The 12,900-nt window shown below is 42.2% G+C and overlaps 1 protein-coding gene across 1 annotated transcript; it reads left to right on the forward strand.

The window, feature by feature from the left end:
* Positions 1-839: 839 nt before the first annotated feature.
* Positions 840-3,604, forward strand: LOC111068414 (centrosomal and chromosomal factor). The gene has a single exon (XM_041594940.1). It carries the CDS (start codon positions 1,719-1,721, stop codon positions 3,576-3,578), a length of 1,860 nt encoding a protein of 619 aa, XP_041450874.1. The 5' UTR covers positions 840-1,718; the 3' UTR covers positions 3,579-3,604.
* Positions 3,605-12,900: the final 9,296 nt, after the last annotated feature.

Genomic DNA, 12,900 nt, shown 5'->3' on the forward strand with positions numbered 1-12,900 from the left:
AAAACAGCAAAAAAAAAAAAAAAAAAAAAACTCATATTACAAAATAATACGACCCGTGGCCCGCATAAAAAAAGACAGCGGCGGACCGACTCTCTCTTTCTCTCTCTGGCTTGTTCAAACACCAAAACAGTTGTAAAGATGGCCGCCGTGGTAGTAATAAACGGCTGAATGTGTAAGTCGAAGCGAGAGAGAGCGATGCAGAGTGCTTAGGCCGGAGAGCGGCCATATGCTGCCATTGAATGCAATTGGCTTAAGAAGCATGCAGCAGCAATAAAATGCCAAAGAGAGTGTGTGTGCGAGCGACTGTGAGCGTGTGTGAGTGAGTGCTGAATACGCGACGTCACGAATCAGCTGTGCGGCAGGTAAAACACACATTGGAAGAAGGGTGAGAGTAAGAGAGAGCAGAGGCACGGAATGCGAGGAGAGAGAGAGAGAGAGAGAGCAGCGTCAGCGTCAGCGACGTGACTGCGACGCCAGGCCAACCTTAAGATCAGAGGGCCACACGGCCACATTCGCTGCCCAGAACTCGCCCCGAACAGAACAGTCCTCGACCAAGGCGCGCCTCCATGAGAAACTTTCGCGAAGAACTTAGCAAGAACATGGGAGAAACGTTGAACTAGAAAACCAAATAAATGTTTTTTTGGCAAAAATTGTGATAGAAAAAGTGATGGAAAATTGAGTGATAAACAAAACCAAGAAAATCTCAATTCAAACGAAACGCTGCCAAAAGTAACAACAAAACGGAACCGAAACGAACCGAACCTAACCGTGGTGGTAAACAGCTGTTGTAGTACGCTCTCGCTCAATTCAGCAAAACGTGTCTAGTTCTCTCGCTCGCGCTCTCGCTCTCTCACTCTCTCGAGTAATTGTGATTCAGCGAACGCGCTCTCAGTCTATTCAGCACGCCGCTGTGCCTCGTCATAGTGCTATGCTTAATCGGAGTCACTATGCTCGGGCTGGTCAACGCGTTCGGACGCAATTTCTCTAGAAACTGAAAACAGAAAGCCGAAACGGAAACGCAAACGGGAACCAGAGAAAGAACTGTAAGCCAGCCAACAGCAAAGCAGAACACTGAGCGCGAACAAAGACTGAAAAAGCAAAAACAAATAAAAGCCGCAGCTGAAAATAGTAAAAACTTTAAGCGCTGCATTTAAACAAAAACCTAAACCAAGACTGATTAAAACGCTAAATATATACAACAAAATACAACAATACAATAAACGAAACAAAGTTAAACAAAGTAAAAGTAAAATAAAATACGAATACGAATACGGGTTCTAAATAAAAAGCAGCAACAATTCCGAACGGAATAAGCTGTTAATGGATTAAGGTTCCTCCTCTCACACACACACACGCGAAAAAAAACACACACACATCCAACACACACTCACGGATTACCTGCAGCCACAACAACCGTTAGCCGCGCGCTCTCTTTTTTGGATTACCAGTGCCAATACAAAGAATAAGAAAAGCAAAAGAAAAGCAAAAGAAATCTAACGAAAGCAAAAAAAAAAAGTGTCTTGAAATTTTTTCACAAGTGAAAAGCAAGCAAAAAGAATAATCACAAAAATGCAATAAAAGCAAAGAATAAAACTAAAATTTCAAACTGTGTTAACGAAGGAGAAGCAGCAGCAGCAGCAGAAGGAGTAGAAGTAGAAGAGAGAGTAGCAGCAAGCACACACTCTCTTGCACACAATCTCTCCACCTCAGCAACAACAATGACGATGGCCGCCTGTTATGCCAGCTATGACATGTCGTCCCTCTCCCACGGCATGTCCGCTGCCGCACTGAATGCCTTGCAACAGCAGCAGCAGCAGCAACAACAGCAGCACAGTCAGGCTCAGCAGCAGCATCACCAGGCACAGCAGCAGCAGCAGCAGCAACAGCAACAGCAACACATGTACCATGCCGCCGTGGCAGCACATCAGCAACAGTTGCTCCAACAGCAGCAACAGCAACAGCAGCAACATCACCGCCAACAGCAGCAGCAGCAGCAGCAACATTCACATCAGCCCTCCTCCAACACCCGCCACAGCCATGCGGCGGCGGCCCAAACCCAGGTCGCCGCCGCCACCTCACGCCAACAGCAGCAGCAGCAGCAGAGTGTCTCTGCCAGCAGCAACGCCAACAGCAGCAGCAATGCGAACAGCAGCGGCAATGCAGCGGCAGCAGCAGCGTCGCCTCAGAAGGACTACAGCATTCCACTGCACGTCGACTGCAGCGTCGAGTACGAGCTCCCCAATCAGCCGAAGCCGCCCGCTGGACAGCGGGTGGAGCCCCTGCTGATGATCCATCCCTGCTACTTCCGCAAAATGGAGTCGCAGCGGCGCAGTCCTTTCGTGAACAATATGCAGGCGACGGCGCGCACGGCCAACAATAGTGCAGTCAGCAGTGGGGCGGCGCTTGGCGGGGGCGGAGGAGCAGCCGCCACGGCACCAAGCAGTAGTGCAGCGCGACGCGGAGCCAGACAAAGTGCGCAGCAGCAGCAGCAACAACAACAACAGCAACAACAACAGCAACAGCAGCAGCAACAACAGCAGCAGCAACAGCAGCAGCAGCACCATCAAGCTCAGCAACAACAGCAACAGCAGCAGAGGCAGGTGTACCAGCAACAGCAGCAACAGTTGCGTCAGCAGCACCAACAAATGTCGCAGATGTCGCAGCAAGCTCATTATCCCGTGCAACAGCAGCAGCAGGAGCATGTGCGTCGCCAGCAGCAGCAGCAGCAGCAGCATCAAGCACAGCAGCAACATCAGGCACAGCAGCAGCGAAGCAGCAGCAACCAAAGTCGTCAAAGCCAAAGTCAAAGCCACTCCACCTCAACGTCGGCTGCCGCACAGGCGGCCGCAGCAGCAGCGGCAGCAGCAGCAGCCAGCTCCGCGTCGATTGCCGCTGCCGCGGCGGGGCAGTGGGATCAGCTGGCAGCGGCGCTGGCCGCACGCACTGCCATGACGCCGCACCATATGCTGGCACCCCCGCCCCACCAGACCCTGTACTCGGCCAAGGGGAGCAACGCCTCTGCGGGAGGAGCAGGCGCCGCCTCTGGGAAGAGGGATGCCATGATTTCCGGCTCCAACTATGGCCAGACGGCGCCCTCAGTCGGTGGCAGCACGAAGCACCATCAGCAGCAGCACTGCCTGCCCCCTCCGCCCTGGGACGCCACAACCGTGGGTGGGGCGGCGCCCGCGCAGAGTATGGCCATGCTGATGGACCGCTCGCCGATGGCCACAGTTCCTAGCAATTATCAGGCCGGCCCTGACACCACGCCCATGCAGCGGCTGTACGGCGCCACCGTGACGCCCACCTCTGCAGCGGGATCGGGTCCGGGGGCTGGCGCGTGTCCGGGAACGACTGGAGGCGCCACCTCTGCCACGGACAAGCTGAGCGGCAAGTACCGGCAGTACCTGCGCTCGCAGCGGATGCACCCCTATGCGGCGGCGGCCTCCCTCAACCTGGCCGCAGCCGCTGCGGCCGCCGGAAGCTTGGGGCAGACCTCGTTTGTGCCATTCGGTGGTGCCGCGGCGGCGACGCCCACATTCCAGCATCTGCAGCAGCAGATATCCTGCTACAATGTGTGATCCCCCTCCCAGGAGCAGCGCGGAGGCAGAAGAAGCAGCAACAAACTGAGACAGGCGCTTACCAAGTAAACGTCGATGAAAATAGCCGCCTCAAGGAATAGCCAATAGGAAACCCCCAAAACCCCAGAACCCCCTTTATATAGGCCATCTCTTATCTCCCAACAAAATATACAATCCTGTACACCCCCTATAAAACCCTGTAACCCTCCCCACCCGGTCGGCCCCCCTCTCAAAAGCTTTTAGAATCAAAAAATATGAAAAACAAAACAAAAAAATTAAAGCTAAATTCTGTTTAGAGCTGTTCCCAAAAAAAAAAGAATTAATGAAGATTTTCCTCAGAAGAAGAAGAACATGGAGATGATAACGAAGAAGGAGAAGGAGAAAGAGAAGGAAAAGATACCGATGAAAAGTGTTTTTTGTTTCTTTTTCTAGTAATTGTAGTAATGATAAACAAAAGAAAAACAAACAACAAAAAAATGCAAACTATTGTAGTGATATTTGTTATAAAATAATTTTAGTATCTAATTTAATTTAAATTAAAAGAAATGAAAACAAGAAAAACCAACAAAAAGCCAAGGCGAAAAAAAACCTAAAACCAACAAACTTTAAAATCAACCAACAATAAAATTGGAAAACCAACAAACAAATGCTAAAAATTACATAATTATATGCATTAATTAATTAAACGAAAAACAACAAATGTTATAGCAGCAAAACAATTTATGGAAAATGCCACAATTATTACCAAAAGAATGATAAGGAGAATGAGAGAGAGAAGGAGAGAAAAGGATGATTGAATATTACGGATGGTGAATGAGAAGGAACAACACAAAAACAAAATATGAATAAAAATTATTCAAAATTATGCAACGTAATTTGAAGCGCAAATATGCAAAAAAAAAATTAAGTAAAATTGTGTGTTTCAATTGGTAGAATGTGTACAAAGAGCAAAACAGATGGTTAGAGTGATTTAGAGAGAGGAAAAGAGATGTTTAGAGTGTTTTCGACAGAGCTGCGCAGAGTAATTTGGCCAAGACATAAGACAGAAGTGAAAAGGCGACAAACAGTGAGAGAATTTCCAGTGCTTCTCAGTGATTTCAATATATAATTTAAAATGCAATTTTCGCACCGTTAGCAATACAGATTTGAGCGTGATATGAATATCGGAAATGTGCGGAGAGAAACAACTGTATAAACTTTGATTTCACTCTGTTTCGTCGCTCCTTTCTCTATATATTTTGCGCAGTATATTTCGTACAGAACTAGACAGAGGATTTACCGTGACTTTAAGCAGTTTCAACTTTCAGTTCACTTCCCATGAGGGAGAGAAAGACGGTCTGGTCTGCAAGAGGCTTTGAGTGCTGCTGCCATCCTCTTCTTTCGCACACTTAATTGCCGTCGGCTTTTGTGGCTCAATTTTCACACTTGCACTCCCCTCCCCACCCCACCCTGTTGGGTGGTTATTCTTCCCTTGTCTTTCGCTTAATTTGATTTTCAGCTTTGCTTTGGCTCGCTCTTTCTCTTTTATTTTTTCGGTGTGGCTCTGTGATTGATTATTGTCATTGATGGAAGACCTTTGAACAACAGAAAGAGAGTGGAAGACGGAGTGGGAATGGGAGGTGGAGACTTATTCCAACGGCATTCTTCATTTGTCTCCTTTGCTCTCTTTTGCTGATTATGCCATCGCACGGTGGGCTCCATGCTGCCATTCTAAAGGAAAAACTAATGCCCTGCGGCAAAAGTTTTGCTGGTGGGGCGACAGGAACAAAATGTGCGAGATATTATCAGGCTTTGGGCGAAGGTCCCCGCGGGGATTATTGATTACAGGCTGAAAAACGATTTGTGTTTGTGTTTCTCTTAGAGGAAAGCAGTTCCGGGAAGTACATAATCGCTTAATTTATTCATAGGAAAGCGAAACAAAACCAAACGAAACGAAACCCTCCTGAGGATTTCCAGCCAGCAATCAGCAAATTAATTTAAAGAGTGTTTTATTTTTTTGGGGGAAAGAAAAATAAACGACATCCGTTTCCCATTGAACGAACGAAAAGCAAAGAAACGACTCGACTCGACCGACCGCAGACTGACTCATCCATCCCCACTGTGGCCTGCCCTAGATCTCCGAAACGAGTCCAAGTCCATTCCGCTTAGAGATAGTGAGAGAGACTAAAGCAGGAACTGGACTGGCCCCGTCCGCCTCGCCTCTGTAGCAATCGCACTCGCAGCCCCAACCGAACTCTCTTAAGCGTAGAAAGCAGCGCCAGATTTCCTGAATGGTGGTGCCATCCCACTCGTATGCTGATTGCCATCTCTATTCATTTGCTCAATTCATATTAAATTGCCGCATAGATTAGATGAATTTCCACTGAACGTAATTAAAATATACTACAGATCGTCTGCCCATGCCATAACGAGGGTATCGCGAAGCATTTCCGAACTCATTATAGTCAACAGCCATGTCCAGCTGTCTGTTCCCATAGGAACAATCGTAGAAACTCTTTTTATGGGGAACTTCTTGGGGACAACCCGGATCCCTACATGTGTATCTCCCATAGGAATCGAAGATCTCCAAGGGTATTTGCATCTTCGTTAGCCTAAAGCCAAAAGATAGCCTTCATCTCCTGTTTTCATTTATTTCCATCATCATCTGTTGCTGCTGCGTCTCCGCCTCCCTTTACAATCGTTTGCATGCGATTGAGCGATTGATTGAGTGAGTGCCCCCCGTCCCCACACTCAACTGGCGAGGTCATCGCCCATTGTCGTCATTCCCGCGTCTCGCTCCCTCGCCTCTTCCCGTGCCCGCACTGTACGGACTGTCAGGTGGTGCTCGTCTGGATTGTGTGGCATTAGTGAGCTAAATTGAGGCTGCACTTTGTATGGGATTTGATTATGATTATGGCTGTGGCTATGGCTGTGGCTATGGTTCCCAGTGCCATGTGTGGGCATCAAAAGATAATGACCAGACACCCGGGTCGGAGCCCTCAAGTGTTGTGCTTGAACTCGAGAGCTTTTGCTATTTATTTGCCCAAATAGGAATGTGCTCAGGAATCTACGCAAGAGAAAGGAAAGAAAGAGAGACAGAGGTTTGTGGGATTAAGATAAGTAGGATATGAATGTCGCTGATACTGTGAAGGCTCTGAATAAAAGCGGAACTTATGTGCTCTTTTTCCAGTAAATACTAATACTAAAAATGTACTTGAGTATGTATGCATTAGATCGACATTGTACCCTTCTGAGCGTCCACTCAATTATTCCATAAGACTTTCTTAGAACTATTTTCACTATAGAAAATTGCCGTAACTTTCCAACTTCTGGTAGTTCTAGTCTGTGAAAGATCTCTGTACTAGGTTTCCCCGCCCCTTTGTCACAGCCCCAATGAATGGCATTCACAGGCGTAATTGGAGCGGAGTACAGTACGTCGTCCATAGGTCAACTAAAAGGTTTTCTTCTCTAATTGAGTTTATTTAGACGTATTTCGTTGTTGCTTTTTTTTATTCGGGAGAGCAGCTGCCATTTAAAAGTCATCAACGGATAAATAAACCCAATAATGGAACCAGCAAAAAGCAAACAAAAAGCAAATAAAAAGCAAACAAAAAGCAAAGTAAAGCACAGAAAAAACATGCAAATAGAAGGCATAAAAATACAGAAATACCTACGGCAACAACACAAATGGCCCAAAAGCTTGCACCGACTAAATCAGAGAGGGGAGGGCGCTTACAGCTTACAGTTAGTTTATTTTTAAACACGAGAATGCACACGCACACACACACAAACACACACTCGAAAATAACGAAAATTGCTCAAAATGAAATGACGCAAAAGCGCATTAAACAAAGTCCAGCAAAAAATAAGTCGAAGAGAAGCAGAAGAGAAATAAAGAGAGCAAAAAACGTAACACAAAACAAAGTGGAAGCGGCCCCAAGACACAAAATGAAAAAAATGAAAAAAGAAGCGAATGAAACTAAAGAGAAGCCGCGCGACATCGGAAGCTGTCTAACCCAAACATTGTCTGTGCATGGGGGCGTGCCGGGGGAGTTAAGTGGCAGCCACCAAAGCTCTGGTCGTTTGCCGGCGTGGAGGAGGAGGAGGAGGAGGAGCGGGATAGGGGCAACAGTTGAGGACACTCGCATTGAGGCTGGTCATAAAGTTGATATTTACGAGTCAGCAGAGAGCGAGGAGGGGAGAGACCCCACGACCAGCAGACGGAGAGCCAGACTCGGGCACAGACGTGGAGTAAGGAGTGGCAGAGAGCGGAAAGGGGGAGAACGAACCCCCAGCAGAGATTCAGAAATTGTGCAGCGGGGGGAAGGCACCAGCTCATGCCAAAGAGGGAGGGGGAGACAAACTACACGGTCTTATGAAAGATTGGGATGGGGCGAGGGGGAAACTTCAGCTCTGACTCAAAAGAGGTGGGAAGCGAAAGAGAGAGGCACACACCGACCTAGGCAACCGGTTTGCTTGTTATCTTTGTTGCTTTTCAATGCCCTAACAGAGAGTTATAACGATTTTGAAAAGAGAAGAAAGCAACTACGAACCGATAAGCCACAAATATCTGTTTCAATTCAATATTGTACCACCAGTTAGGGGACATAATTAACTTGAATATAACTTAAATGAAAATTTGTTATATATTTTGAAAATATTCGAACCAAACTCAAGAAACTGGAGTTTCATATGGATTCTCTATACCTAAGAAAGATTTGATCAAAATCGTATTTAGCAGTGGCTAAAATATAATCGATGGACTTGCAAGAGTATCAAAAGCTTCGTCTTCTTGCTTAACATTTTGCTCTCCTCTTTCCTCGCATTTTACTCTTTTTTCTTTTTTGGGTCAACTTCAATCTGCGACTACATCATTTCTGACATAATTAAAACATTTTTATGGCGAAAAAAATTCATTTAAATATTTTCTAGGCCTTTGGTAATTGCCATGCCCCTCAACCGAAACCCCTCTAAAAGTCATAAATTAAGTGCGCATAAAGGTTAATAAATATTTATGCCAGAAATAGAGACAGAGATGGAAGAGAGCGACAGTTTTTAATAAGCTTTAATTAAAAAATATAGCAGATCAGATAAAGGCGAAACAGATACAGATATATACATACATATATGTGTGTATATAATATATATTGTCAGGCGGTAGCTGTAACTAATTAGCATACTTTATATGCATGAATAAACAGACACACTCAGAGAAAGAGACAGAGCGAAAGATTGCATGACCACAGAAAGAGATGGACAGCTAGTCAGTGGGGGAGAGTTATATACATATGTATATGTGTATGTACATGTGTATGTAAATTCCTAGCGATTCAAAAAGCGGCTTTAAATAAATTACAAATATAAATTATTAATTAAAAAGGCAAATTAATGGCACTTAATTGACCTCTCTCCCTCGCTCTCTGTGTCTCCCTCCGTCTCTTTTTGTCTCCCTTTCTCTTCTGCTGTCTCCCTCACTATGGAAGATTATAAAATTATACAAATTATTGTGTATGGCTATACGAGTATTCAAAAGCCAAGCCCAAAAAAAAGCTTAACAAAAACTATAAATAATTAGCCAAACAAAATAGAAATCTGTTTTTTTTTTTGGTCAGGCTTAGTTAAGTTTTAATTTTGAGCTGAGTCAGAGGCTGGGAGATGATGTCAAGAGCGATTTGTCATGGATTTCTAATTTCCAATTATGGTGGGAATATATATTTTTAGAGGTTGTAAGCCTAAGAACTATATTTAGATTTTAGCTGGCTCATACAACAAATAGCGTCAACGTTTTATAGCTTCTCAGATAATTGTACAGATTCGCGGCTATAAAATTGAACAAAGAGATTATTCGGTGCTTATTTGTTTTTTTTTAACAGAAATAAAACCAAAATTTTTCCTTCTCAAACATTTGGTAACTCTCGAATTTTTTAAAACTGGCTGTAAATAGTTAGATTTTCCATTGAGTGTCATACAAGATTAAGTTCGAGGTGCCCACGACCCTCAGACAATTGCAGCAGAAATAAATTAAAAACAAACACTTTTGGCTGGCCCAAAAGTGCGAGTAGTTAAACAAAAATCTTATTCATTGCTAAACCAAAGTCAAATCACTTAAACTGCCTGCCAATTGGCCAAGACTACACAGAGAGAAGGAGAGAGAGAGATCAGCCAGGAAGGTCAAAAAGCTTTCGAAAAGGCCTATCAAAAACATTAAAATGAAACAAAAAGCAACAGCAACTTGAACTACAAACTTTAGACTTGGACAAGCAACAAACTTGGCCAACAAACAAACATGACAACGTGTAAAACTAGTTAGCTAGCGTAAAATATCCACAAAAGAAATAAAAACACTCACACAACAAACAATTAAAAAGCATTAACGCTTACAGCTGCCTAAGTGCAGTGGGGTATACAATTACTAAGAGAAGAAGAGAAGGAGGAGGAGGTGGCGTTACACGGAGCAGGGGGTACAGTGCGATTCAGGGCTAAGTGGCAGGGAAAACCATACATCATCAGGGTTCATCAGGGGCTCTACACATACAGATGTTCAATTTAATCGATAAATCGGAAGATAAAACAGCTAATAAAATAAACTAACTAAACATCCATAAACGTTTATGTTGAAAGCTACAAAAACTCTGGTATAACTGCATATAAATATGTGTGTATATAATAATAATAGCCGATAATTATCGATAAATCGATTATTTGGAATGACGATTATTTCGAAAGCAAAAAATCAAATAATTTTAACTAATCGATTGATTAAGAGTTAGATAATTACTCGCAAAAAAACCTTATTGAGCATTCGATAATTTCGATTACCAATCGATAGCTTACCTTATGCGATAAATGTAAATGAATTACCTAGGAATCGACAACAGAACATTATTTCCCGTATTTGTCGCACTAGAAGTCAATGGGTTTTCCACATTCTCAACTTTCACAACGCCAAATGTATCCAGATTTCAACTGCCTTACAGCCCTGAACTGCACTGTATCCACATAGGAATACAAAGTATAAAAAGTGTACTAAAAAGTAAACTATTAGGCACAACAAAAAACAACAAAAAACACTACCAAAAAAACAATGGAAACAAGTTAAAATTAGATGTCAGATGGCAAGCCAAATGTTTTAAGCTGGAAAAGATACAGATGCAGATAGAGACAAGTGTACAAAGAGCAAAATAGAGAAACAGAAATGTGTAGCTATAGAGGAAGAAGCAAATTAAACGTGTCTGTGTCTGTGGATGGGCTTTGGCTTTGGCTTGGGCAATTAAACTCCACTCCACTCAAAACTGGGCCGACACGAACAGACCTAAATAGACGACACAGACATATACCTATCATATAATACATATACAAGCATACATACATACCTACTTACAATATAGATACACATAAGATACACATAATCTTGCATTAGCCAACCATATTGTGACTTACAACAAGCAAAAGCGAAAATTAGCCAGCTAAACAAATTGATATAGACGATCTAAATAGTACATACAATATACACATACGGGTATAATACTATACCGACTACGCCTATGCCGCAGCATAACCACTAACTAGGCCATCAGCAAATTATATAAATAATGAAATATGTGTATTTACGGGTAGTATGTATAGATACAGATACAGATACATGTGCAATCCATCCGGTATACGCGATGGCATGATGGTATGGAGTGGAGCGGTGGATTGCATACCAAAAACAACAAAAAACGAGAAAATTATTTCCAGCAGTTCGAGCCGAGCGCTGAATTAACAAAAACTTATCGTGCATGAAAAATGCCAACAAGATAGAAATCTATTAAAACAAAACAAAAAATAAAAACTAAAAAAAACTATGAATTTTTATCAATTCTGCTGTGAAAAAATTAAATATTTAACAGAAAGATATTTCTTAATTTACTGGAAATCCTCTTGTGAATGTTTTTTGTTTTTGCGTGTGCTCTTCAGACAGCTGCTAATTATGGTTAGGATTTAGGCTAAGAATCGAAACTGCCAAGGCCACAAAACAGATTTTTCATTTCATTTTTCGCAAATACTCAGACTCATATAAGTAAAACAAAAAAGTTGTGGAAAGAATTTTGTTAAATTAGTGAACAATTTTTGGTCAAAAATTGTTTCGACTTTCGCTTTGCGTGTGTAGATATGTATTTAATGATAAATTATAATTATTTCACCGACAAAACCATATATATATATATTCATATATATTTCAATGTGATAGTAGTTTTATTCATAATTGTTCTGCACCGTAATTTGTATTTTGTATAAATAGAAACCACTTTAATAATTACATACATTTTTTTGTTGCATATTCTGTTAGCTGAACATTCGCATTAAATGTAATTTTTTTTCTCCATACATATGTACGAGTTCCATCCCCAACTCTAATGATACATACATATATTCTGTTCCAATTGAAGCCAAACAAGTTGCTTGTAAATTCTTGATGTAGAGTGGAATACACTTACAAAAAATATATTTAAAAAAATATATTTAATGCGTATATATATATGGGTATGTAAAGTGGTAGAAATGAAATACATTATGGATATAATGGAATTATAAATACGAGTAATACTGGGCTGCATGCGTAAGAAGAAACAAAACCCCAAAGAACAACTGAACCGAACACAATAAAAATGCAAATTAATTGAATATTAATTTGAGAAAAACTTGAATAACATCAAATGGTTTTTGCTTTCACAAGGGGGAGGTGAATCATATGGCGTGTATATTGTAAAAGGGGTTTGCAGCCAGGAAATGGCCTTCCATAAAGTTTTATTTGTGAGTTGGAAAAACAATTGTTCGTTACAGCTTTTTTTTTTATAGGAAATATGGGATCGTTGTCGCAGAGATTACTTTACTTATCCTTATCCCTGATAAAATTTGTATGGGTCCAAAAACAGAACACTGGAAAACTTTAAATTGGTTTAAACAACTTCTTCAATGACTAGATGGAAATGTACATACATAAATATTGTTCGAGTTTTGGAAATTAAGGAATATGTTTTTTTTTTATAGGGCAATAATATTTCCATTGTTGATTTTTTGAGTTCCTAAGTAAGCAAATTTCAACATTTTAAAAAAGGGATGAAAAGGGTTTCGATCCCCTGAAAAATATGTTTTCCCAAAGAATATATTTTACTATAATAATAGCAACCCTTTCCATAAAGTCCTTTTTACGAGATGGCAGCACAATTAGACACAGATTTTCTATATGAGAGATCATCTGACATATTTGTCATTGGGCAAAGAGTACCTCACCCTTCTGCTGGCCCTCCTACCAGCCCTGTTTCTGCCACCTTCTACTCCCTTTTGGGAAACGTACTAT

Source organism: Drosophila obscura, unplaced genomic scaffold (genome assembly GCF_018151105.1).
Source record: "Drosophila obscura isolate BZ-5 IFL unplaced genomic scaffold, ASM1815110v1 contig_4, whole genome shotgun sequence".
NCBI lineage: Eukaryota > Metazoa > Arthropoda > Insecta > Diptera > Drosophilidae > Drosophila > Drosophila obscura.

What these genes read in the sequence shown, in the direction of transcription:
- LOC111068414 (XM_041594940.1), top strand. Translation starts at nt 1,719, where the DNA reads ATGACGATGGCCGCCTGTTATGCCAGCTATGACATGTCGTCCCTCTCC.